At 55.6% G+C, this 27,223-nt stretch overlaps 1 protein-coding gene across 1 annotated transcript in view; it reads left to right on the top strand.

Annotated features, from left to right (window-relative positions):
* The window catches only part of LOC144673124 (structural maintenance of chromosomes protein 1A-like), a 58,804-nt gene that overhangs the window by 7,413 nt on the left and 24,168 nt on the right, over window positions 1-27,223 (top strand). Inside the window, exons 6-21 of the mRNA XM_078535109.1 lie at window positions 551-839; window positions 2,796-3,054; window positions 4,586-4,726; window positions 7,272-7,354; window positions 8,782-8,989; window positions 9,733-9,918; window positions 10,918-11,097; window positions 12,063-12,209; window positions 12,987-13,124; window positions 14,662-14,778; window positions 16,979-17,085; window positions 17,810-17,951; window positions 19,587-19,732; window positions 20,931-21,084; window positions 23,941-24,039; window positions 26,088-26,244. Coding sequence (XP_078391235.1) covers window positions 551-839; window positions 2,796-3,054; window positions 4,586-4,726; window positions 7,272-7,354; window positions 8,782-8,989; window positions 9,733-9,918; window positions 10,918-11,097; window positions 12,063-12,209; window positions 12,987-13,124; window positions 14,662-14,778; window positions 16,979-17,085; window positions 17,810-17,951; window positions 19,587-19,732; window positions 20,931-21,084; window positions 23,941-24,039; window positions 26,088-26,244 — 2,553 coding nt within the window. The remainder of the gene's footprint in view (window positions 1-550; window positions 840-2,795; window positions 3,055-4,585; window positions 4,727-7,271; window positions 7,355-8,781; window positions 8,990-9,732; window positions 9,919-10,917; window positions 11,098-12,062; window positions 12,210-12,986; window positions 13,125-14,661; window positions 14,779-16,978; window positions 17,086-17,809; window positions 17,952-19,586; window positions 19,733-20,930; window positions 21,085-23,940; window positions 24,040-26,087; window positions 26,245-27,223) is intronic.

The following is a 27,223-nucleotide window of genomic DNA, read 5'->3' as shown; positions in this document are numbered from 1 at the left end:
TATTTAAGGAAGGATGTAAATGCATTGGAGGTGGTACAGAGGAGGTTTACTAGACTGATACCTGGAACGAGTGGGTTGTCTGATGAGGAAAGGTCGGACAGACTGGGCTTGTTTCCACTGGAGGTTAGAAGAGTGAGGGGGGTGATTTGATTGAAGCTTACAAGATCCTGAACGGCCTCGACAAGGTGGACGTGGAAAGGATGTTTCCTCTTGTGGGTGAGTCCAGAACGAGTTCGGCGGGGGAGGGTACTGTTTTAAAATGAGGGGTCGCCCTTTTAGCACGGAGATGAGAATTTTTTCTCTGAGGATTGTGTGACTTTCGAAGGTGAGGGTCACCGAATATTTTTTAAGGCGGAGGGAGATAGATTCTTGTCAGGCAAGGGAATGGAAGGTTATCGGGGGGGGGTAGATGGGAATGCGGAGTTCGAAACACAAACAGATCAGCCGTGACCTTATTGGACGGCAGAGCAGGCTCGAGGGGGCTGCCGCTGCTCCTATTTCGTGTGCTCGTTTGATTCTAAGGTTGAAAGGCTTTTACGGGCCCCCTCAGACTTTTTCCTTGTTCCTCACCGCCTTGCTGTTTCTTCCCCACCCCCTCAGGCGGAGCGTTACCAGCGCCTGAAAGATGAGCTGGCCCGGGCACAGGTACAGCTGCAGCTCTTCAAGCTCTACCACAACGAGTCCGAGATCGAGAAGCTGAGCAAGGACCTGGCCTCCCGCAACAAGGAGATCGAGAAGGACCGCAAGCGCATGGACAAGGTGGAGGAGGAGATGAAGGTGCAGAAGAAGGAAGTGGGCAAGCTGATGAGGGAGCAGCAGCAGATCGAGAAAGAAATCAAGTAGGTTTCCGGCCTGTGCCGGGGGCTTGGGGGATGTCAGGACGGGTGCAGGGCTCTCACTGTGTTCACTGTCCTCTCCCCTTCTTCCCTTCTCACACTTTCTCCCTTTCCCTCTCCCCTCCCTCTCCCCCCCTCCCCTTCCTCCGTCTCTCCTCCTTCCCTCTCCCTCCTTCCCTCTCCCTCCTTCCCTCTCCCTCCTTCCCTCTCCCTGCTTCCCTCTCCCTGCTTCCCTCTCCCTGCTTCCCACTCCCCCCACCCCTCTCCCCCCACCCCTCTCCCCCCACCCCTCTCCCCCCACCCCTCTCCCCCCACCCCTCTCCCCCCACCCCTCTCCCCCCACCCCTCTCCCCCCACCCCTCTCCCCCCACCCCTCTCCCCCCACCCCTCTTCCCCCACCCCTCTCCCCCCACCCCTCTCCCCCCACCCCTCTTCCCCTCCCCCCTCCCCTCCCCCCTCCCCTCTCCCCCCTCCCCTCTCCCCCCTCCCCTCTCCCCCCTCCCCTCTCCCCCCTCCCCTCTCCCCCCTCCCCTCTCCCCCCTCCCCTCTCCCCCCTCCCCTCTCCCCCCTCCCCTCTCCCCCCTCCCCTCTCCCCCCTCCCCTCTCCCCCCTCCCCTCTCCCCCCTCCCCTCTCCCTCCTCCCCTCTCCCTCCTCCCCTCTCCCTCCTCCCCCCCTTCCCTCTCCTCCCCCCCTTCCCTCTCCTCCCCCCCTTCCCTCTCCTCCCCCCTTCCCTCTCCTCCCCCCTTCCCTCTTATTGTGTTTTGGTAATCAGATAATTGTCTTGTTTTAGTGATGCTGGTTAAGTGGTTAATATTGGGCCCCAGACAACAGGGAGAGCTCCCTACTGCTTTCTTTGACCCCCCACCCCCCGTAGTGGCTGTGGAAACTTTTACGCCCATTCGGGAGGTCAGTCAGGGCCTGGGTTTTACGCCTTATTCAAAAGGTGGCACTCGCGGCAGTGCGACCCTCCCTCAGTACTGCGCTGGGATTGCCAGCCTAAATAATGTGCTCATCCCATGACCGTGGGGTCCAGAAACGCGAGTGCTACCCACTGAGCCACGGCTGACACTCCGAGGCCGCCCACCTTGGATCGATTGATGCCGGCTGCATGGGTAGTGGGCAGCTGACCCGTAGAAACTCGCCCTTGGGTGGGGCAGGGGTGGGGGGTGCTCCCAGGTCTCTGGTTCCACTCCTGGCCTCTGCTGAGCAACAGAAGGGGAACTACAGTCGCTCTGTTTCTCGTGGGATCAGCTGGGATCCCTTCTATACTGTGGGAAGCGCTTACTTATGAATGTCCGATGAAGACCAATTAGCCCCGGCTGCGACACCTCATGTGGCCAAACGGCCCGGCAGCATTTACCCGAGCTTAGTATGCAGTGCGATCCATACCTGACCTCACTATGGATGAGCTGCTGGAGAAGCGTGGTGGGGTAGTAATTTGCATTGTTCCAAACGGGAAAAGTTAAAGGCAGGCATTTCCTTCTTTGGGAGAAATTTCTGGGCATCTGCCAGTCTAAAAGAGAAGCAATTGTACTCTCGCTGACCTTGGCAAGCCCCAGTTTGCAGGACCACTACACGCGTTTTCAGCCATTTCCAGGCACCTGCCTGTTTAAAGAGAAGCAATTGTACTCTCGCTGACCTTGGGAAGCCCCAGTTTGCAGGACCACTTCACGCGTTTTCAGCCATTTCCAGGCACCTGCCTGTTTAAAGAGAAGCAATTGTACTCTCGCTGACCTTGGGAAGCCCCAGTTTGTAGGACCACTTCACACGTTTTCAGCAAATTCCAGGCACCTGCCCGTTTAAAGAGAAGCAATTGTACTCTCACTGACCTCGGGAAGCCCCAATTTATAGGGCCGCTACACACACATTGCTATAAGGAGGGGAGGGTGAGCCCCTTGTGGGGTCCGTTTTCCAACATGACATGGCTGGCTGACGCTCGGGCACCTCTCCACTTTCAGGGAGAAGGACGCGGAATTGAACCAGAAGCGGCCGCAGTACATCAAGGCCAAGGAGAACACGTCGCACAAAATCAAGAAGCTGGAATCTGCCAAGAAGTCGCTGCAGAATGCGCAGAAGCAGTACAAGAAACGCAAGGCGGACATGGACGAGCTGGAGCAGGAGATGCTGTCGGTGGAGAAAGCCCGGCAGGAGTTTGAGGAGCGCATGGAGGAGGAGAGCCAGAGTCAAGGCCGTGATCTGCAGCTGGAGGAGAACCAGGTAAGGTCAAGCAAGGGATAAGTGTGGTGGGATAGCAATTTGCGTTGATCTGTCGGGGGAAGTTAGTGTACGCTCGGGAGCAGCCAGCAATTTCTAAGCATCCGCCAGTCTAAAGAGAAGCAATTGCTCTCTGGCTGACCTCAATTTTCAGGAACTCTTCACACGTTTTAAGCTATTACCAAACATTTACCAGTCTAAAGCGAATCAATTAAACTCTCACCGACCTTGGGCTTGCAGGACCACTTTACACGTTTTAAGCTATTGCCAAGCATCTAACAGTCTAAAACGAAGCAATTAAACTCTCACTGACCTTGGGTTTGCAGGACCACTTCACACGTTTTAAGCTATTGTCAAGCATCTAACAGTCTAAAACGAAACAATTAAACTCTCACTGACCTTGGGTTTGCAGGACCACTTTACATGTTTTAAGCTATTGCCAAGCATCTACCAGTCTAAAGCGAATCAATTAAACTCTCACCGACCTTAGGAAGTCCCAATTTTCAGGACCACTTCACGCATTTTAAGCAACTTCCAAGCTTGCACCGGTGAAAAGAGAAGCAATTGCATTCTCAGTGAGCTCTGGAAGCCCCAAATTCCATGAATTAGATCTATAACATCAATTACACTTTGCATCTCAGGCACCCGGTGGCAGCATCGGTGCTCCCAGGTGAGGCACAACGTGAGAGAAAGGATGTGCATTTATATAGCACCTTTCATGGCTTCTGGGTGCCCTGAAAGTGCTTTATGGCCACTGGCTCCTTCAGAAGTAAAGCCACTGCTGTAATGCAGGCGGTCAATTTACACAGAAGGATGATCCCACAAATAGCAGTGAGAGGATTGGCGTGTTGATTTTTTTTTTGTTAAAAACGTAGCTGAGGGATAAATATTGCCGCAGAGCACCAATGAAGTGCAGGTACAAATGTTGTAATGTAGGAAACGCAGCAACCAATTTGCACACAGCAAGCTCCCACAAATGAGGGAAATGGCCAGATAATCTGCTTTTAGTAATGTTGGTCGCGGGGTAATAGTCAGGGCACTGGTATAATCCTGGAGAATCTGAGCTGCACCCCTTCCCAAGACCGGTGTATCCTTGCTAAGGGACAGTGCCCCAGAACAGAACTTAATGTTCAGGATGGGAGCATGACCAAGGCTGTATACAGCTGAAGTGTTGTTGCCTCCCCTTTGTACTTCAACCCCCTCTCGCGCAATGGAAATGACTGTTCTTGGGAATTATAACTGGCATGTATCCTGTGATGTGCTTCATGTCACTATAATACGCTCCCACAATCTTCCGACCCTGGTAGGAGGGTTTCCAAGTGACAATTTAATGATCAGGTCTAATTGCTGTTCGTTGGGGTCAGCCAGAGAGCAATTGCTACTTTTTAGACTGGTGGTTGCTAGGAAAAGACTGACCGACTGATGCCTTGTTTCTTAAAAGGTCTTTGACGGTCTCCACTGACCATCCACCCATCCCTGTGACATCTTGTGCTTTTGTCTTTCACCCTTCCCCTCCCGGCACGGGCCTTTCTAGGTGAAGAAATACCACCGGCTGAAAGAGGAGGCCAGCAAGCGAGCTGCCACCCTGGCTCAGGAGCTGGAGAAGTTCAACCGAGATCAGAAGGCCGACCAGGATCGGCTGGACCTGGAGGAGCGGAAGAAAGTGGAGACAGAGGTGGGTTCCTTGTCCTGCGCCGCGACTCCGGAGCCAAGGGACCAAAACCCCGTATTGCGTGCGCCCGTCGGTGGCTGTGTGCTCTCTTTTTGCGGCTGCACAGAAGCTGGCACCGTAACGCGCGGTAAAGCAGGCAAGAGGCCTGCATCCCTGGCCGCACAGTAGTCTTAAAGGGATCCTGGAGGTCGCAAACATATACTGCGTGAGAAGAGCGTGCTGATTGGTTGGCAGGTGGACTCTGAATGCTAGAGGGGTTGCCATGGAGAGTACAAAAGAAGGCATATGGAATGCTCTCCTTCCTTGGCGGAGGTATAGAATGTAAAAGTAAGGATATAATGTTGGCATTGTATAAAACACTGGTGAGGCCACAACTGGAGTATCGTGTGCAGTTCTGGTCACCACATTACAGGAAGGACGTAATAGCTCTGGAGAGAGTGCAGAGGAGGTTTACAAGAATGTTGCCAGGGTTAGATAGGTTGGGGTTATTTTCCTTGGAACAGAGAAGGCTGAGAGGTGACTTGATTGAGGTGTACAAAATTATGAGGGGAATAGATAGAGTGGACGGGATAAAGTTGTTTCCCTTGATGGAGAATTCTAGAACCAGGGGACATAGATTCAAGATAAGTGGCAGAAGGTGTAAGGGGGACATGAGGAAGAACTTTTTTACCCAGAGGTAGTGGGTGTCTGGAATTCGCCGCCCAAGTTGGTGGTAGAGGCAGAAACTCTAAACTCTTTTAAAAAGTACCTGGATCTGCACCTTAAGTGCTGTAAGCTGCAGGGCTATGGGCCGGGTGCAGGAAGGTGGGATTAGAAAGGGCACCTGGGTGTCCTCGGGCTGCCATGGACAAGATGGGCTGAATGGCCCCCTTCTGTGCTGTAACTTTTCTGTGGATCGACAGCAGGGACGAATCAGCTGCCCAGCTTTTGTTCACATTCAAACCAGGCCGGTCGACTCTGATCGGTCAAGCCATCGCCATGGGGAATGAACCAGGGAATGGCTGCCACCCCCACCCCCCCCAAAAGCTTTTGTTTAGTTGGATGCGATGCAATGCGTAGACACGCTCCTTCTGTCTGCAAAGGACAGGGCCCTGTGTGTGCATATATGTAGCTTGTAGTCACATGCTGTTCCCTTTACTGTGGTTCCGTCTTGCGAGCTGTCCTGATGAGTGCAAGACGAGAAAGTTCGATAAGAGTGTCTCTTTTTCAGCAAAACTCAGCAATTGTTATGCGGCCTTTGGGGCTGTATGATTCTGGGCCAAGGGGAAGCCTTAAGAAGCTCCAATAAGAGCCACGACCACCCACCTCACTGGATGGTACAGCCCGAGCCCCTCTAACCCTTTCCCATAATACTTGTCTGCGCCCTCTACCCTGGCGGCGACCAGACAGCCGCACACCCGAGCGGCGTACCGCAGAAAGCCCGGGTGCAGCCGCTTGACGATCTCCCCACCGCCGGCGGCCGCTCTCTTGCTGGCCGAGGCGAGCGTCGCCCCAGCTGCTGCGTGACCTGGGACGCAAGCAGCCCCTTGTGGGAGGGGGGTGGTGGGCAGCGCAGAACTGGAATATCGCCGGAGAGTGAGTGAGGCGGGGCAAACGCAAGAGTGCCAAATTTCAAACGATCGCCGTGGAAGAGAGGGTGCTGATTGGCTGGCAAGTCGACTCTGATTGGCCGAGGAGAAAGCAACGGGGAAGCATAGACTCCGCCCCCCCACCACCCCGTATAAATTGCCATGACCATTTGAAATTTGGCACTCCTGTGTTTGTCCAGATGAGCGCTGGACGAAAGGTTTGGCAGCCCGTCTCCCTTTACCTCAGTATTCGGATTTGGGATGCACACCGTATGCGTAGCCTGAGAGCTGGCATGGTAAGTGCGGCGTGCTTGATGAGTAAGTGTAGGCTTTGGACCAATGGTTCACAAAACCCTCCACCACTCTGGGGCTTTCCCCCCACCCCCCCACCAGCCTCGTCCTCTGGGCCTGCTGGAGGCTATTTGACCGAGGACGATCGCCGTGATTAGCCGACGACCCTATTACCCCCTGAACCAGCGGCTGCCGGGCTGGCACTCTCTCCGACCCACGTCGGGTCCCCAGTCCCGGCTTCGCCTCGGGTTTGTATTCCCCCCCCCCAATCCTGAAAGCTCTCGCCCGTGGCCTGGCCCTCCCCCCCCCCGGCCCCCTCCCTGAGCCTTCCGCGTTCCTCTGTCTCCGGCCTCTCGCGCGCCCCTGACTTTCACCGCCTCGTTGCTGGTGGCCGTGCTTTTTTTGCTGCCCCGAGCTCCTTAACACCGACCCCTTTGACCGAACCTTTGGCCCACCTGCCCCTGATGTTTCTTCGTGCGGCTCCGGGTGGGGGTGTGGGGGTTGCGTGGGGTGGTCAGACTTCGTTTGGTAGTTGCCCCCTGTGAAGCGCTGAAGAAATGTGGCGACGTCACAACGCCGGGCCAGCTGGATGGGATGGGGCCTTGGGTCATTTTTTTTTTTCTCTTTCGCCTTGCTGCGCCTGCGTTAAGGACAGAATTTAACGGCTTTCTCTCCCCCCACCTCTGCAGGCGAAGATCAAGCAGAAGCTCCGAGAAATCGAAGAGAACCAGAAGAGAATCGAAAAGCTGGAAGATTACATCAACACCAGCAAGTGAGCCTGCGCTAAGCCATAAAAAGAATTGCCCACGCGCGCCTCCAAAAAATTCGTTCGTGGGGTGTGGGCGTCGCTGGCTGGGCCCAGCATTTATTGCCCGTCCCCAATTGCCCCCTTGAGAAGTGTACAGAAAGAAATGACTGTTGTATGTGTGCTCGTATGTTTCTGTTCTTGTCCTAGGTGTCAAATTTTGCTTGATAAAACTCCTGTGTGACACCTTGGGAGTTTTTATTATTTTTAAGTGCAGAACCACAGGGGCTGGATTTTTGCTGGGAAAAGGAGCTGGGTCAGCTTCTGTGTCAGAAACCCACCTCCAGTGGGAAACTGACCGAGGTTTAGATTTTTGTGGGAGTGAGCCTTTAATTGACAGGGAGACAGGTTTTCCTGTCCAATAAGTGCTGGTGGGGGCAGGAATCGAGGTGGCTCAGGTGAAGACTCCTTCAGAGCCTCCATGGCAGCCATCACTGAGGCTGTTGGTTGTCCCGACGGAGAGGGTTTGTGCCGCAGCCTACCACTGCGCCACGGGGAAGTGAGATGTTAACAGGGGAGCGGGAGGTCTGGCACCCATGGCGGGAAGGAGAGAGGTCCTCTTCTTTGGAGGAGCAAGCCACCTCATTGTGCAGCAGGGGCACCTCTCTGTTCAGCCTCATCTCCTTCCACCTCCAATTCCTCTTCCTCTCTTACCTCCTGCACCTCCCCCCGATGAGCTGTCCCCTGCCAGGCCCTCACCGTCCCTCAAGGTCCACACCTCTCTGGAGGGCCAGGTTATGGAGAGCGCAGCAGACCACCGCAGTGGTTGAGACACATGCTGGAAGGTATTGCAGGGCATAACCCAACCGGTCCAGGCACCGGACCCAGTTCTCTCTGAGCCAGTGATGCCCCATCAGTTGTGAATCTGATGTGTCGCTAATCTTAGTGAAGAGGCCATCAGTCACCTGGATGACATACCAGTGTGTAGCTGCCTGTGCAATGCTGCTAGTGCTCTGCGCTGACAAGGACACAGATGTCTGTGATCCAGTACCAAGAGAGTCACAGCCTCTTTCTGCACTGGTTCTCAGTCATGTACAGGTGGCTTCACCTCTACCTGTAGACCCCGTGCTCAAAGTTGTGTCTCCTTCTCCTCTGTGTCCCCGGTCCCGCTCCTCTGGCCTTCTGATCCCTGGCGTTCTGCCCTTTCTGTGCAGGCTTCTCCAATGGCCTCGATTTCTGAGGGTGCAGCACCCATTTCCAACTGCAGCTTTACTGGTGTTCAGGTGGAGTCTCACCTTCTGCTTCGATGCCCAGCATTTATTGCCCGTCCCTAATTGCCCCCTTGAGAAAGAAATGCGCGCGCGCCCCCATCTGTGCGCGTTGTCCGTCTTGTCCGTGCCTGGAGCGTTGCACCCCCGCCCCCCCACTGACCCACCGTTGGCCTTCTGCTGCAGGCAGTCGCTGGACGAGCAGCAGGCCCAGGAGACCAAGCTGACCGACGAGGTGGAGGCGGCGAAGCGGCGGATCGACGAGATTAACATGGAGCTGAACCAGGTCATGGAGCAGCTGGGCGACGCCCGCATCGACCGGCAGGAGAGCAGCCGCCAGCAGCGCAAGGCAGAGATCATGGAGAGCATCAAGCGGCTGTACCCGGGCTCCGTGGTACGTGGCTCGGGGAACGGGTTAGGCAGGCTCCGGCTGTATGATCCAGTGAGAGGAATGCTGCTGAGGTGGTGGCGGAGGGTGGGGGGGGTGGGTGGGGTGGGGTGGGCTCTTATTGGAAATTCACGGGACTTCCCCTTATCGCCACTTATTCCTCCCCCGCCACCCCCTATTGCTCCATATCCCTCGTTAATTGATGCTTTTTTTTCTTTTGGACGTGGGTGTTCGCTGGCAAGCCCAGCATTTGTCGCTCATCCCTAATTGCCCCTTAAACTGAGTGTCTCGTTGGGGCCATTTCAGAGGGGGGGCAGTTAAGAGTCAACCACATTGCCGTGGGGTCTGGAGTCACGTGTGGGCCAGACCGGGTAAAGGGCTGCAGATTTCCTTCCCTTAAAGGGGCATTAGCGAACCAGATGGGGTTTTTTAACGACAATCGATGATAGTTTTGTGGTCACCGTCACTGAGAGTGGTTTTATATTCCAGATTTATCAATTGAATTTAATCTCCACCAGTGGCCGTGGTGGGATTTGAACCCCGTGTTCCCGGAGCATTAGCCTGGGCCGCTGGATTACCGGCCTGGTGACATTGCCCGCTACGGCACAGGTGGCAAAAGGTGTTACGTAAATGCTGCTCTTTGGCTTGATAGACTCTTATTTGGTCTCTCTTTGTTCCCCTTTCTCTCTCTCTCTCTCTCTCTCTCTCTCTCTCTCTCTCTCTCTCTCTCTCTCTCTGCCCCCCTGCAGTACGGCCGTCTGATCGACCTGTGCCAGCCCACGCAGAAGAAATACCAGATTGCCGTCACCAAGGTGCTGGGGAAGAACATGGACGCCATTATCGTAGACACGGAGAAGACAGGGAGGGACTGCATCCAGTACATCAAGGAGCAGCGGGGGGAGCCGGAGACCTTCCTGCCTCTTGACTACCTGGAGGTCAGCCAGGGGATGTGGTGTGTGGGGAAGAGCTGGTTTTGACTTGACTTGGCTTAGGTCATTGAATACATTCAAGGGTGAATTAGACAAATTTTTCATCGGCAGGGGAGTTGAGAGGGAGGTGGGCGGGCAGGAAAGTTGAGTTGAGGCCACAATTAGATCAGCCACGTTCTTATTGAATGGAGGAGCAGGCTCGAGGGGCTGAAAGGGCTACTCCTGCTCCTAATTCTTGTGTTCGGACATGTCAGCTCTGTCAGTGTATATCTGTCAGTCTGGGGTACAATGCTGGTGGGGACGGGTCTGTCACTGTATAACACTGGGGTACAGTACTGTTGGGGACAGGTCTGTCACTGTATAACACTGGGGTACAGTACTGGTGGGGACGGGTCTGTCACTGTATAACACTGGGGTACAAATACTGGTGGGAACGGGTCTGTCACTGTGTAACACTGGGGTACAGTACTGGTGGGGACGGGTCTGTCACTGTATAACACTGGGGTACAGTGCTGGTGGGGACCGGTATGTCACTGTATAACACTGGGGTACAGTACAGGTGGGGACGGGTCTGTCACTGTAAAACACTGGGGTACAGTACTGGCGGGGACGGGTCTGTCACTGTATAACACTGGGGTACAGTACTGGTGGGGACGGGCCTGTCCCGGTATAACACTGGGGTACAGTACTGGTGGGAACGGGTCTGTCACTGTATAACACTGGGGTACCGTACTGGTGGGGACGGGTCTGTCACTGTGTAACACTGGGGTACAGTACTGGTGGGGACGGGTCTGTCACTGTATAACACTGGGGTACAGTGCTGGTGGGGACGGGTGTGTCACTGTGTAACACTGGGGTACAGTACTGGTGGGGACGGGTCTGTCACTGTGTAACACTGGGGTACAGTACTGGTGGGGACGGGTCTGTCACTGTATAACACTGGGGTACAGTACTGGTGACAGCATTATTACGGTATTAGTGACGTTGGCTGTCGTGCGGTTTCAGGTCAAGCCCACCGATGAGAAGCTCCGAGAGCTGCGGGGAGCCAAGCTGGTGATCGACGTCATCCGGTACGAGCCACCGCACATCAAGAAGGCGCTGCAGTACGCCTGCGGGAATGCGCTGGTGTGCGACAACGTGGAGGATGCCAGGAGGATCGCCTTCGGGGGGCCCCAGAGACACAAGGTGCGTCGGGGGGAGGGGGGTGGAGGAAAGGCTGCCCTGAACGAGGAGCGATCCCCTCTCCAGCTTCACGTTCGACCCTCCTCAAGATCGTGGCCGCTCCGTGTCTTAACTCCGTTCGCCCAGCTTGGTTCTGAAACCTCCTAGCCTGGTCTATGAACGAATGCAGGAACCCTGACTGACTCCTTTGCTTCTTGCCGCTTTTGTGCACACCCTCGCTTGGTGGGCGGGTGGCTGCTGAGCTTTTTCTGCTCTAGTTTTTTTTTTTGTTGCTGATCAGACTGCAGCCTCTGGCTGAGGAACGGTCGACTTGCAACGGGTCCGGGGCGGAACCTGGTCTGTGCTGGACGCGGCGGTGACCGTTGTTCCTGCGCGGGAGCCACCTCCGCCTCTCCTGGCGCAGTTGTCCGCGTGAGCTCTCCTGCGGGTCGGCGAAGGGCTGTGAAGCCCGATTGACCCGGGCCGCGCGAACCCACCCTCGCCGGGGTGGCTGTGAATGGGCTCCACCTGCGGCAGAGAGAGAGAGAGATGGAGACGGCGACAAACGAACAGACCAACCGGCCCGGCCGGTGATTCTGCTCCACGCCAGCCTGGCAGCCGTTGCTGCTCGATCGCTCCCCGGGTCACCCTGGCTGGCTCGAGCACAAACGCTGCCTGCAAAGCCCCTCCGACCGCTCCCATTCCCAGCCCCCCAGCCAGTTCGATACCCTCGTGGAAGCGCGCCTGCAACTACCGCTCAAGCGAGGCACACGCCTGACCTCACCCTCGGGGGAAACCCTTCACCGCTGGGATCTCCAGACTGCGCTGCTCGGTTCTCTCACAGGAGTCTAAAGCACAGAGCTGTGCCCCCTCCCACACTGCACCACCCACCCCACCACTCCGTGCCTGGTAGCGGCAGCCAATGTTAAGCTCCCCCTCATTGCACTGTACCCCTCCCTCCCACCCACCGTCTCCTGTTCTCCCCGCAGACCGTTGCCCTGGACGGGACCCTGTTCCAGAAATCCGGCGTGATATCAGGGGGAGCCAGCGACCTGAAGGCCAAGGCCAGGCGCTGGGACGAGAAGGCGGTCGAGAAGCTGAAGAGCAAGAAGGAAAAGCTGACCGAGGAGCTGAAGGTGTGACGGGGGGAGGGGTGTGGCGGTGGTTTGTTTTTACCAATCGGTGTTGGCGGGGAACCTCGGGCAGTAATTGCATCGAGCTCGGCATTCGAATGGCAGGTTGGGTGCAGGTTTGAATGTTCCTCCGCTCCTGGGGCACTGTGGACAGTTCTGGTCCCCTTACTTCAGGAGGGACAGACTCGCATCGGAAGCTGTTCAGAGAAGGTTCACTCGGCCGATTCCTGGGACGAAGGGGGTTTGTCTGATGAGGAAAGGTTGAGCAGGTTGGGCCTCTACCCATTGGAGTTTAGAAGAATGAGAGGTGATCTTATTGAAACATATCAGATTCTGAGGGGAGGGGGTTTGACAGGGTGGATGCTGAGGGGATGTTTCCCCTCCCCCCGTGGGGGGGGAATCTAGAACGAGGGGAGGGGGCACAGTTTCAGAATGAGGGGTCTCCCATTGAAGACGGAGATGAGGAGGAATTTCTTCTCTCAGAGGGTGGTCAGTCTGTGGAATCCTCTCCCCGCCCCCAGAGAGCAGCGGGGGCCGGGTCACTGAATATATTCAAGGCTGAGTTAGACAGATTTCTGATCGACGAGGGAGTCAAGGGTTATGGGGTTGGTGGTGGGGGGGCGCGGATGCAGACAGGAAAGAGGATTTGAGGCCACAATCAGATCAGTCGTAAACATATTGAAAGGGGAAGCAATCTAGAGGGGCCAAAAGGCCCATCCCTGCTCCTAATCCTTGTGGTCTTAATGCGTCAGCTCTGTGCCCGTTAATTCCCCCCCACAGGAGCAAATGAAGATTAAACGGAAGGAAGCTGAGCTGCGCCAGGTGCAGTCGCAGGCCCATGGACTTCAAATGAGGCTGAAGTATTCGCAGAGTGATCTGGATCAGACCAAAACCCGGCATCTCTCGCTCAATATGCAGGTCAGAGTCGGCAGGATTAACTGAAATGTCTGCATCTCTCTGCGATCCGTGATGACTTGTTATCTCTCTTTCTTGCTCTTTTGTTTCCAGTTTCTCCCCAGCTCCGTTTATTCCACCTTTGTTCATTTTCTCTCTTCCCCCTGCTCACAAGCTATTTTCCTATCCAACGCTGTCTCTCCAGCACTTGATCCCATCCCTACTACCTTTTGCTCATTCGTTGTTTTGTCCCAGATAATCTGGCCTCTGTCTTGTTTTCTTTCTCTCTCTCTCTCCCTCTACCAACCCCCACTTCAGCTTTCATACATTCTCTTTGGATCTCGTGCTCTCTCTCGCGCTCTCTGGCTCTCTCTCTCGCACTCTCTGGCTCTCTCTCACGCTCTCTGGCTCTCTCTCTCGCGCTCTCTGGCTCTCTCGCGCTCTCTGGCTCTCTCTCTCGCGCTCTCTGGCTCCCTCTCTCGCGCTCTCTGGCTCTCTCTCTCGCGCTCTCTGGCTCTCTCTCTCGCGCTCTCTGGCTCTCTCGCGCTATCTGGCTCTCTCTCTCGCGCTCTCTGGCTCTCTCTCTCGCGCTCTCTGGCTCTCTCTCTCTCGCGCTGTCTGGCTCTCTCTCTCGCGCTCTCTGGCTCCCTCTCTCGCGCTCTCTGGCTCTCTCGCGCTCTCTGGCTCTCTCTCTCGCGCTCTCTGGCTCTCTCTCTCGCGCTCTCTGGCTCTCTCTCTCGCGCTCTCTGGCTCTCTCTCTCGCGCTCTCTGGCTCTCTCGCGCTCTCTGGCTCTCTCGCGCTCTCTGGCTCGCTCTCTCTCGCGCTCTCTCTCGCGCTCTCTGGCTCTCTCTCTCTGGCGCTCTGTCTCTCTCTGGCGCTCTCTCTCTCTGGCGCTCTCTCTCTCTGGCGCTCTCTCTCTGGCGCTCTCTCTCTCTGTGGCGCTCTCTCACTCTCTGGCGCTCTCTCTGTCTCTGGCGCTCTCTCTGTCTCTGGCGCTCTCTCTGTCTCTGGCGCTCTCTCTGTCTCTGGCGCTCTCTCTGTCTCTGGCGCTCTCTCTGTCTCTGGCGCTCTCTCTGTCTCTGGCGCTCTCTCTGGCGCTCTCTCTCTCTCTGGCGCTCTCTCTCTGGCGCTCTCTCTCTCGTGTGTTCTTGCTCTCTCTGGCTTGCGCATTCTCGCGTGTTCTTGCTCTCCTGCGCGCGCTCTCTCACTGTCACTCGTGCGCTCTCAAGCACACTTGCGCTCTCTAGCACGGATCCGCACGTGGGCTCTTTCCTTGCTCTTTGCACACTCACTCTCTTTTCCATCGCTTTTGTGTTCTTTCTCTCCTACACCCCTTTGCAACACGCACTTTCTCCCAGCTTCTTTGCGCACTCTCTTTCTGTACCCGCCTTCACGGACTCTCTCCCACCCTTTTGCGCGCCTTCTCTTTGTGCCTCTGCACCGCTGTCTTTCCCGGCGTCTCTCTTCCACCCCCTTTGCTCCCTCTCCTCCCCTTCGTTGCTCCTACCCACTCTCTCCCGTCCCAGATCTCACTGTTTTTCTTTTAAACCTGTGCCGCAGGAGAAGTCCAAGCTGGAGAGTGAGCTGGCAAACTTCGGACCAAAAATTAATGACATCAAACGGACTGTCCAGGCACGGGACCGTGAGATGAAGGAGCTCAAGGAGAAGATGAACCAGGTGAGCCCAGCCGTTCTCCGCATCCTCCCCTCTTCGTTTTTTTGTGGGCCACCCAAGCACTTCCTCACGGAGATGACATTCGACCTCACCTGCGCTCACACCATGCCCCCTGATACCTTCTCTCTCTCTCTCTCTCTGCCCATGACCGCCTGCCTCTCTTTGACCCTGTCAGCTGCAAGGCTGAGGGAATGTGCCCATTTATGTCACTTCCTCACGGGCCAGGCCAGGTGAGCAGCCAAGCGTTAGAAGCAGGGCCTGGACAACCAGAAAGCTCGAGGGCAGCGCCACGGGTGATCACTAGCCTTTCTTCTTTCATGTCTTTGGACTGGGAATCGCCTGGTGAGCGGTGATAACCCGTTAGAAGCCACAAAGCGCATAAACGTCTTTGCGGTGAGATGTTTGGCTCTCAGCCGGAATTGGTTCTGGCTGGGGTGGCGATCGCCTTGTACCGACGGTTAGGCACTGCGCAGCAGTATCGGGGCCAGAGTAATCGCCTGGACTAGCCTCAGTCGCCTGGGACATTGCGGAGATGGAGGATGGTCTTCAGAGGAGTTTCCCCATGGCAGTTTTAATCCAGTTTTTCACCTCTCGCAAGAGATCGCCTGGTTTCAGAAGGAGCAGGGGGTTTATACGTAGGCGCCAGATCTCACGACTGCCCTGGTCAGATTTGAAGACGAGCTGAATGCCAGGGGTGAAGTGAGAGTAACTTTTTCTTTTTGTTCGTTCCTGGGGTGTGGGCATCGCTGGCATTTATTGCCCATCCCTAATTGCCCCTTGAGAAGGTGGTGGTGAAGCCACCTTGAACCGCTGCAGCCCTTGACATTGAGGCAGCGTTTGACCGAGCGTGGCGCAGAGGAGCCCCAGTAAATCTGAAGTCAGTGTGGGGATCATAGGGGAATCCTCTCCCCGGACTAGAGTCATACTTGGGACTGGCTTAGATGCCACGCTCGAATCAAGGGGACAGCCAGCAACGATGACCCTAGCACAAAGGAAGATGGCTCTGGTTGTTGAAGGCCAATCATCCCAGCCCAAGGACATTGCTGCAGGAGTTCCTCAGGGTAGTGTCCCTGGCCCAACCATCTTCAGCGGCTTCATCAATGACCTTCCCACCATTGTAAGGTCAGAAATGGGGATGCTTGTGGATGACTGCACAATGTTCAGCACCACTCACAACTCCTCAGATACTGAAGCAGTCATACAGCAAGTCCTGGGCAACGTTCAGGCTGATAAGTGGGAAGCGGCATTCACAAGTGCCAGGCAATGACCATCTCTAACAAGAGAGAATCTCACCATCTCCCCACGACATTCAGTGACATTACTGTCACTGAATCCCCCATTATCAACATCCTGGGGGGGTTACCATTGACCAGAAACTGAACTGGACCAGCCATATGAATACTTGTGGCTACAGGAGCAGGTCAGAGACTGGGAATCCTGCAGAGAGTAACTCACCTCCCCGACTCCCAAAAGCCTGTCCACCGTCTACAAGAGCAGGTCAGAGGCTGGGAATCCTGCAGAGAGTAACTCACCTCCCCAACTCCCCAAAGCCTGTCCACCATCTACAAGAGCAGGTCAGAGGCTGGGAATCCTGCAGTGAGTAACTCACCTCCCCAACTCCCCAAAGCCTGTCCACCATCTACAAGAGCAGGTCAGAGGCTGGGAATCCTGCAGAGAGTAACTCACCTCCCCGACTCCCCTAAGCCTGTCCACCATCTACAAGAGCAGGTCAGAGGCTGGGAATCCTGCAGAGAGTAACTCACCTCCCCAATTTCCCCAAAGCCTGTCCACCATCTACAAGAGCAGGTCAGAGGCTGGGGTTTCTGCGGAGAGTAGCTCACCTCCCCAACTCCCCAAAGCCTGTCCACCATCTACAAGAGCAGTTCAGAGGCTGGGGTTTCTGCGGAGAGTAGCTCACCTCCCCAACTCCCCAAAGCCTGTCCACCATCTACAAGAGCAGGTCAGCGGCTGGGAATCCTACAGAGAGTAACTCACCTCCCTGACTCCCCAAAGCCTGTCCACCATCTACAAGAGCAGGTCAGAGGCTGGGAATCCTGCAGAGAGTAACTCACCTCCCCGACTCCCCAGAGGCTGGGAAAGCTGCGGCAACAGATTCTGCTCCTGACTCCCAGGCAGGTGAGTGACACCCGTGCCCCCAAGAGCCAGTGTTGCGCTCAGCGCTGATGTGCCCGTTGCTTTCCAGGTGGAGGACGAAGTGTTTGAGGAATTCTGCCGCGAAATCGGTGTGAGGAACATCAGAGAGTTCGAAGAAGAGAAGGTCAAAAGGCAGAACGAGATAGCCAAGAAGAGGTAGGTGGACCTGGATGCTTGTCCTTTCACCCCCCGCCCCCGCCAAACCCAACCCTTCTCAGCCCCTCCCCCCCCCGTCTCTCGGCCCACTCGCCCGCGCTCTCGCTTTCTCTGTCCTACCTCGCGACAATGATCCCCTCGGTGCCATAGCTCCCAGCGGACATTCGGTGAGCCTGCCCCGGTGAATCGCTCGCTGTGCGGACCCAGAATGTGATTCCAAAGCCTGCCCTCACCCGAATTAGCTGAGCCCGATGGTTGCGTTGCTGTGGTTGGACGTTACCCCGAGCTGCCTCAGAGGGCTTCCTGCTTCCCCTGGACGCCAGAGACTCCTGAGGGTTAAAGTGCGCGGACTGAATCGAGGCGAGGACCCCCATAGTCAAGTCAGTTATCCCCCATGAACTGTATTCACTGTCCCTCCCTGTCGAGTGAGGGTGAACTGTATTCACTGACCCTCCCTGTCGAGTGAGGGTGAGCTGTATTCGCTGACCCTCCCTGTCGAGTGAGGGTGAGCTGTATTCACTGACCCTCCCTGTCGAGTGAGGGTGAACTGTATTCACTGACCCTCCCTGTCGAGTGAGGGTGAGCTGTATTCACTGACCCTCCCTGTCGAGTGAGGGTGAACTGTATTCACTGACCTTTCCCATGGTGTGAGGATGAGGTGTATTCATGACTCTCTGCACCGAGTGAGGGCACGCAGTCTTAACTTGGCTCCATACCCCTGCAGGCTGGAGTTTGAGAACCAGAAGACAAGGCTGGGGATCCAACTCGACTACGAGCGGCAGCAGCTGAAGGAGGACCAGGACAAGGTGCACATGTGGGAACAAACAGTTAAGAAGGACGAGAATGAGATCGAAAAACTGAAAAAGGTACGGCATTGTTCACTTAGTGTTGATGGTGTGCTGTTTGTGAACGAGCTAGTGAGCTTATTTGATATGGACAGTGAAGAGGGAGCTTTACTCTGTATTTAACCCCGTGCTTTACCTGTCCTGGGAGTGTTTGATGGGGACGGTGTAGAGGGAGCTTTACTCTGTATCTAACCCCGTGCTGTACCTGTCCTGGGAGTGTTTGATGGGGACGGTGTAGAGGGAGCTTTACTCTGTATCTAACCCCGTGCTGTACCTGTCCTGGGAGTGTTTGATGGGGACAGTGTAGAGGGAGCTTTACTCTGTATCTAACCCCGTGCTGTACCTGTCCTGGGTGTGTTTGATGGGGACGGTGTAGAGGGAGCTTCACACACTCAATATCAGTGACTTTTTTTGGAGAATGCTTTCTGGACAAACAGTAAATGCAGTGCCTGGTGTGGGAGTGAATCATAGCAACCGGAGAAGTTCCTGGCTTGGATTTTTGCCGGGCACAATAGACCAGCCCATTGGGGAGAGTTTGGGGGCGGGCGGGCATTGAGGTTTATTTTTTTGGGGCTGGTCTTCCCGAATCCTCAGTGCTTGCCTTTCAACCGCCCCTCTGTGTCTCTCTCTCTCTCTCTCTCTCTCTCTCACACACTCTCACACACTCACACTCTCTCACTCTCACTCTATCTCTCTCTCTGTCTCCCCCTCTCCCCCTCTCTCCCTCTCACTCACTCACTCACTCACTCACTCACTCACTCACTCACTCACTCTCTCACTCTCTCACACTCTCTCACTCTCTCTCTCTCTCTCTCTCTCACTCACTCTCCCTCTGTCTCTCCCTCTGTCTCTCCCTCTGTCTCTCCCTCTGTCTCTCCCTCTCTCTCTCCCTCTCTCTCTCTCTCTCTCTCCCTCTGTCTCCCCCTCTGTCTCTCCCTCTGTCTCTCCCTCTGTCTCTCCCTCTGTCTCTCCCTCTGTCTCTCCCTCTGTCTCTCCCTCTGTCTCTCCCTCTGTCTCTCCCTCTGTCTCTCCCTCTGTCTCTCCCTCTGTCTCTCCCTCTGTCTCTCCCTCTGTCTCTCCCTCTGTCTCTCCCTCTGTCTCTCCCTCTGTCTGTCCCTCTGTCTCTCCCTCTGTCTCTCCCTCTGTCTCTCCCTCTGTCTCTCCCTCTGTCTCTCCCTCTGTCTCTCCCTCTGTCTCTCCCTCTGTCTCTCCCTCTGTCTCTCCCTCTGTCTCTCCCTCTGTCTCTCCCTCTGTCTCTCCCTCTGTCTCTCCCTCTGTCTCTCCCTCTGTCTCTCCCTCTGTCTCTCCCTCTGTCTCTCCCTCTGTCTCTCCCTCTGTCTGTCCCTCTGTCTCTCCCTCTGTCTCTCCCTCTGTCTCTCCCTCTGTCTGTCCCTCTGTCTCTCCCTCTGTCTGTCCCTCTGTCTGTCCCTCTGTCTGTCCCTCTGTCTGTCCCTCTGCCTGTCCCTCTGCCTGTCCCTCTGCCTGTCCCTCTGCCTGTCCCTCTGCCTGTCCCTCTGCCTGTCCCTCTGTCTCTCGCTCTCGCTCTCGCTCTCGCTCTCGCTCTCGCTCTCGCTCTCTCTCTCGCTCTCTCTCTCGCTCTCTCTCTCGCTCTCTTTCTCACTCTCTCTCTCACTCTCTCTCTCACTCTGCTGGCAGGAGGAGCACAGGCACATGAAGATCATCGACGAGACCATGGCCCAGCTGCAGGACTTGAAGAACCAGCACCTCACCAAGAAGTCCGAGGTCAACGACAAGAACCATGAGATGGACGACATCCGCAAGAAGCTGGGAGGGGCCAACAAGTCAGTATGGAGGATCGGACGGTGGGGGAGGAGGAGGAGGAGGAGGGTGGTGGGCTGGTGAAGCGGGAGTGGCCCAGGTCTATTTTGCCTCTGGGACGTGGGTACAGGAGGGGGCCGTTCAGCACCATCCCCCCCCCCCCCCCCCTCCATGTGCCTGTTCCGCCATTTCACTGAAATCGTGCCTGACCTGTGTCTTAGCTGCCTCCTGGGTCCACCTCGAGCCCCGGGCTGAGTTAGCCAAAAGGGCAGCGATGCACTGCTGCCCTTTAATCACTCTGGAATATATAGGGGTGGAAGTTATACGGAGGACTGCATTCAGCTCTGGGCACCGCACCCCAGAAGGGATATCTTGCCCTTGGGTGGGAGTGCAGCGAATGAAACTGGATCTAAAGAGTTTAAGCCTGAGGAGAGGTTGCATTAACCTGCCGGCAATTCCCTCGAACGTAGAAGATTAAGGGGACGACCTAATCGTGGCGTTTAAGAAGGGGTTGAAGGATTCGATAGGGTCGCTGGAGAGAAACCTTTTCCTTTGATGTGGGGATGACTGGGGGAGTCCAGAGCAAGTGAGAACCAGGCCCATCAGGGATGATGCCAGGAAGCACTTCTTCACACTAAGGGGAGTGGAAATCTGGAACGCATTCCGCCCCCCTCAACTCCCCAGGAGCTGTTGAGACTGGAAGTCCATTGAAATTTTCCCAAAACGGAGATTGCTGGATTTGCCCTCAAAGTGAAGGGGATTGAGGCATAGGAAGCGAATGCGGGGAAGGGGATTGGAGGTGCAGATCGGCAGAAACCAAACAGAGGAGGGAGGGAGGGAGGGTGGGTGGGTGTAGGGGGTGTCAAGGGGAGCCCTTGGAGATGCAGGGTTGGGCCTCTGTGCCCCGCTGGGTGAAGTGGGAGGGGGATATCCCTGTCCGTGTGCAGTGACTCCCCCCCCCTGACACCACCGCATCCCCCTTCAAAAACACTGAAAGGTGCAGGCTCCCACAGTCAAACAGCTCAACTGCAAATTCTCACTAGCGTGGCCGGCCATTACCCCGACGGCTGCGACTGGCGTTCGACTGGGGGGGGAGGGTTGGGCGGTGGTGGTTGGTGTCAGCACAGAGATGCATCCCAGCGCTTCTCTTCACGAATCCCCCCCACCACCAACAACTGTTTTATTTCTTTCCCCCCCACCCCCCACCCCCCTGACTCGCAGGGAGATGACCCAGCTGCAGAAGGAGGTGACGGCTATCGAGACCAAACTGGAGCAGAAAAGAAGTGATAGGCACAACCTGCTGCAGAGCTGCAAAATGCAGGATATCAAACTGCCCCTTCGCCAGGGCAGCATGGACGATATCAGCCAGGAGGAGGTGATGTACTCTGGGCGCTGCCTGCTGCTTTCCCGCCTGTTGTCCCGTTTGAATTAAAACGCAAAGCCTCCACCCCTTCTTTTCTTAACCCCCTTCGTCCCCCCCATCCCATCCCACCCTCCCCGACACAGAACCCCACCCCCCCTCCACCTTTACAAACGATGTCGGTATTTCCACTGCATAAGAACGTGAGAAATAGGAGCAGGATGAGGCCATTCGGCCCCTCGAGCTTTCTCTCCCCATTCAATAAGATCTGATTGTTCCCCAACTCCACTTCCCTGTCCCCCCGCCCCCCATAACCCTCGTCGATCAGAAATCTGTCTAACTCGGTCTTGAATATATTCAGTGACCCGGCCCCCACTGCTCTTTGGCGGGGGAGAGAATTCCACAGACTGACCACCCTCTGAGAGAAGAAATTCTTCCTCATCTCCGTCTTCAATGGGAGGCCCCTTATTCTGAAACTGTGCCCCCTCCCCTCGTTCTAGATTCCCCCCCACGAGGGGAGGGGAAACATCCTCTCAGCATCCACCCTGTCAAACCCCCTCCCCTCAGAATCTGATATGTCTCAATAAGATCACCTCTCATTCTTCTAAACTCCAATGGGTAGAGACCTGCTCAACCTCTCCTCATAAGACAAACCCCCCTTCGTCCCAGGAATTGGCCAAGTGAACCTTCTCTGAACTGTTTGCAATGCGAGTATATCCCTCCTTAAGTAAGGAGGCCAAAACCTTTGCGCTCAAAGGGGCTCACAACACATGCTGGACTACTCTTCAGTGAACGCTAGCGCCCCCCCTCTACATCGCATCACTTCACCTGTATACCCTGCCTGCACCTGGGTGGTGAGTGGCGCCAGGGCATTCAATCACCTGGATCGGGAGGCCGCAAAAAGACCTGACCCCGTACCTGCCAGGAGCTCAGGGATGCAAGAATCGGAGCAGGCTGTATGACAACCACATCCTGTGCGAATAAAAACTAATAGGGTCTATTGCACTTGAAGCACAGTTCAGTAAGAGCTGAATTTCAGAGATGTGGCGAGAGTGGCTGTCCTCGACACCTTGGCAGCACTTGACCAAGTGTGACATCAAGTAGCCCCAGCAAATTTGAAGTCACAGCTAGTTACAGGACAGGAGGCGGCCGTTTGGCCCATTGTGCCTGTACCGGCTCTCCAAATGAGCAATGCAGGTAGCGCCACTCCCCCGACTCCTTGTAACTCTGCACATTCTTCCATGTCGGGTAACAATCCAATTCCTTTTTGAAAGCCTCGATTGACCCTGCCTCCCCACCGACACTCTCAGGCAGCGCCTTCCAGACCCTAACCACTCACTGCGTGAAAAAGTTTCTCCTCGCGTCCCCGTCGCTCCTTTTGCCGATCGCCTTAAATCCGCGTCCCTCTGGTTCTCGATCCTTCCGCCAATGACAACAGTTTCTCCCCATCGACTCTGCCCCAGGCCCCTCGTGGCTTAAAAAGTTTCTCCTCGCGTCCCCGTCGCTCCTTTTGCCGATCGCCTTAAATCCGCGTCCCTCTGGTTCTCGACCCTTCCGCCAACGGCAACAGTTTCTCCCCATCTGCTCTGTCCCGGGCCCCCTCGTGACTTTGAAGACGTCTATTAAACCTCCTCTCGACCCCTTTCAGTCAGGTCCTCAGTGGGAAACGGTGGGGGGGTAAAAATTCTCCACTGGTGGAGTCGTACCCAGCAAGAAGGAAGATTGTTGCTGTTGGAGGCCGGGCATTTCAGCCCTGGGACATTACTGTTACGACGCCACAGTTGTTTAAGGCTGAGTTATTTAAAATCCCAGAGGGAAACAAAACTTTAAACAATTGTCATAACCTATATTTTCAATTGGAATTTTTCAGCTGCGGCTCTGAATTCAGGAATAAAAACCACCAAGCCTCGAGAGGTTTTTTTTTGTGTACATTGAATTAAACATTTATTAATTTAACAAGAAATGAAACGCACAAAACAAGTCTACAAATTACTAGCATCATAACTTTTAAACAAACCCCCAAATTAATCACTCCCAGGTAAATCTTCACCAAGGCAGCAACGGCCCGTAGACTTTAAACAGGTAAAGCGCGTTTTATCTGACGAATTCAGAACGAGGTTCCTTTCAATGTGTTCCCTTTGCAGACAGTGTCGGGCTTACGGGCTGCCTCGATCTTGCTTGCCTCTGACCTGGCGCACACGAGCTCCTCTCGGGTTACACCTGGCTTTCCCTTTTTGAATGTAAATTCTCATTGTATCACCATGTCTACGACCTCCGCCTCTTCTAACAACAAAACCCCTTTCGCAGCACCAATTTTATTGGTAATAGGAACGCATTGCTTGGTGTCTCCTAGCTAGGTGCAAGATTTCACTCCTTTTGAATGGTTTTATTCAACAAAATGCAAGTGCACTCTTTACCCTAACTGCCTTACTGTTCACCCAGTTAACACCTCAAAACTACAATGCATCAAAGCACCCAGACCAGCCGGCGTTAATCCAGTAAAGACACACACACACACACACACACACAAAGCCTCCCCCACAGACACAAACCCTACTACAAGTCCAATTTAAAAGTAATTTCCAATATCATTATATGCATTAATATATCTCCATGACATTACTGAATCTCTTTCTTCAGTCACTAACCCCAGCTGACCCAGAACTTCACTCGTCGTTCACTCATTCCCCACAACGTCACCTGTCCTCTGGCTTAGCTTTTGTGTGTGTTGTGCCTCTACCCCTCCTCTCCCCCACCTCGTCTTGTTGACCCTCCACGTTGCCCCTGCCTCTCCCCCGCCTCCCCCCCCCTTGTCAGATTTTGGTCGACTTGGTGATTTGCTGACGCTTCCCCTCTTAGGGCGGCTCACAGTCCGAGGAGACGGGCAACAGTTCCCAGCGGACCTCGAACGTGTGCGCGAGGGAGGCGCTGATTGAGATCGACTACAGCGAGCTGTCCGAGGACCTGAAGGTACGAGCCATTGCCGAGCCGGTCAGTGCGAGAGGCGCCGCCTCGATTTTACATTGGGGTTGCGTCGCAGGAACGGACCATTCCGCTAGCCCCAGCCAGTGGTTGTGCTTCACCTGGGCCTCCTTCCGCTCCTCCCTCGTCTCAGTCATTTGAGGCTTTCCCGGAAAAGCTGTCGGGAGTTCCCAGAATGAAGCGGAATCCCAGTCGTCAGATTTGATTTACACATGAAACCAGAGGGGGCCTTGTTTGAAAATGGGAGGTGTCCGACGGCATAACGTTAACCGGGGGAACGGAGGGGTGAGAGGTTGGGAGGAACGACCCACTAAGGGCAACACTCCTTCGGACTGAGAAGACTGAGGTGGGGGTCGGGTTGATGCTGGGGAGGGGGATTTGGTTGAACGTCAGATCGTGGGGAGGCCGTTCAGCCCCTCGGACCTGCTGCGCCGTGCCATCAGGCATTGGCGGACCTGTACCCCAGCATCGGGCCCGCCCCTGCTCCATATCCCACTTAGCTGCCAAAGTATCTCCCTCGCTCCCGGCTTTGAAAATTTCAGTCGGCACCCGCTGCCTTTTTTGGGGAGGGGGGCGGGGGGAAGAGAAGGGAGAGAATTCCAGATTTGCTGACATCACCTCTGAACGGCCTTGCTCTCATTTTGAAGCTGTGCACCCCCCACACCCCCACCCCCACCCCCCTTCGTTGTTCTGGGCTCCCCACCAGCGGAGGAATTAGACCCTCCACAACCAGCCTCTACCCACTCCCTTTTATCATTTCGAGGGCCCCCTACCCGATGGGTGCCTCGACCCTGGAAGAAACGCAAAGCAAGCTGATCCAACCCGCCCTCCCTAACCCTAACCCTAACCCTAACCCTTTCCTCGGGGCGTGGATAGGGAATAGGAAGCCGCCCGGCCCCTCGAGCCCGCTCGGCCAATTCATCATGGCGGTGGCTGACCTCCTACCTCAGCCCCACTTTCGGCTAACCCTGCCCCCGCCCTCGGTTCCCCCGGTGCTCAAAAAAAAAGCCCCGTCGAGAAACCCGCCCCCGGAGCCTGATCCAACGACTGAGCAACCAACCCGCGGCTCTCTGGGGTAGAGAATGCCAAAGATTCGCAACCCCCCTGAGCGAAGACATTCAGGAACTTGCAAAAAGAATGGGAGCGGGAGGGCGCCATTCGGCCCCCTCCAGCCTTCTCCGCCGTTCAGTATGTGATCCTGGCTGATCCCGTTGTGGCCTCGACCCCACTCTCCTGCCTGGCCCGACCCTCGACTCCCTCGTCGATCAGAAATCTGTCTCACTCGGCCCTTGAATGTATTCAGTGACCCGGCCCCCGCTGCTCTCTGGGGGCGGGGAGAGGATTCCACAGACTGACCACCCTCTGAGAGAAGAAATTCCTCCTCATCTCCTCGTCTTCAATGGGAGACCCCTCATTCTGAAACTGTGCCCCCCTCCCCTCGTTCTAGAATCCCCCCCCACGAGGGAGAAGGGGAAACATCCTCTCAGCATCCACCCTGTCAAACCCCCTCCCCCCTTCAGAATCTGATATGTTTCAATAAGATCACCTCTCACATTCTTCTAAACGCCAATGGGTAGAGGCCCAACCTGCTCAACCTTTCCTCATCAGACAAACCCCCTTCATTCCCAGGAATCAACCTTCTGCTCATCTCGGTCCGAAATGGCTGACCCCCACGTGCCAAAACCGTGGCTTCTGGTTTAAGAGCCTCCAGCCAGGAGAAGCAGCCGTTTAGCATACCACACTCTCTTCCCCTCTTTCACCACACCCACCCCCCCCACAACCACGTTCCCATTTCACCCCCCGAATACATGCCGATTGCTGTATATGGTTAAGCCGAGTGGAAAGCATAATGTTCCATTTGTGTTCTCCAGTCAAACCGTCGATGGCACAGCTGACTCAAGATTCCCGGTGGGCCGTCCGCTGCGACTTTAGAAACGCCTGTATAATTTTCCGAGTGTTGCAGGGAGGGAAAGAGCTTAGTTCTTAAAACTAAGGAGGGAGGGTTTGACCCTGCCCTGATTGTTCTCCCCACGCAGGATGCGCTGGCTGAGGACGAAGTCAAGATAGAGTTGAACGGCCTGCAGCAGAAGGTGACAGAGCACCAAAACATCTTGCAACGAATCGCTGCCCCCAACATGAAGGCCATGGAAAAGCTGGATAGCGTGCGGGATAAGTTCCAGGAAACCTCGGAAGGTGGGTCTTCACCCGCCCCCCCCCTGCCCTCGTCGCGCTTTGGGCGTGCCACAAGGCGCTCTGCATCTATTGATCAGTCACTGTGGGAGCCGGCAGTGGCTGCTGAGCGGGTCTCATTCTCCCCGCTGTGGGAGGGTCAGTGCTGAGGGAGCGCCGCGCTGTGGGGGGGTCAGTGCTGAGGGAGAGCCGCACTGTCGGAGGGTCAGTACTGAGGGAGCGCCGCACTGTCGGAGGGTCAGTGCTGAGGGAGCGCCGCGCTGTCGGAGGGTCAGTGCTGAGGGAGCGCCGCACTGTCGGAGGGTCAGTACTGAGGGAGCGCCGCACTGTCGGAGGGTCAGTGCTGAGGGAGCGCCGCACTGTCGGAGGGTCAGTGCTGAGGGAACGCCGCACTGTCGGAGGGTCAGTGCTGAGGAAGCGCCGTGCTGTCGGAGGGTCAGTGCTGAGGGAACGCCACACTGTCGGAGGGTCAGTGCTGAGGAAGCGCCGTGCTGTTGGAGGGTCAGTGCTGAGGGAGCGCCACACTGTCGGAGGGTCAGTGCTGAGGGAGCGCCGCACTGTAGGTGGTGGGGTGTGGTCAGTACTGAAGGAATGCCACACTGTTGGGGGTGGGGGGTGGTCAGTACTGAGGGAGCGCTGCTCGGTAGGAAGGTCAGTACTGAGGGAGGCCGCTTACTGAGGTGAGGTACTGAGGTCATAAGGAAGTTGATATTTGAAGGGGACTTGATGTGAGTATGGAAAGGGGACTGCATTAGAATCGTCAAGTTTTGAGGTAACGAAGGCAAGGGTTTCATTAGTTGAATCATAACCAACTGACCTTGAATAAATTTAAGGTGTGTCTGTGCTTGTTTCCTCTATCCCAACCCGCAGATTTGAACATTTTCCCGTCACTTAAAGGATCTGCCAAATGCAGCAGAACAGGCTCAATGGGCTGAATGACCTGCTCTTATTCCTCTGTTCCAACCCAGGCTTTGAAACACTT

The sequence above is a fragment of the Cetorhinus maximus genome, unplaced genomic scaffold (assembly GCF_964194155.1).
Source record: "Cetorhinus maximus unplaced genomic scaffold, sCetMax3.hap1.1 HAP1_SCAFFOLD_296, whole genome shotgun sequence".
Classification (NCBI taxonomy): Eukaryota; Metazoa; Chordata; class Chondrichthyes; order Lamniformes; family Cetorhinidae; genus Cetorhinus; species Cetorhinus maximus.
Note: the sequence above shows the minus strand (reverse complement) of the source record. Positions and strands in the feature narration are given on the sequence as shown.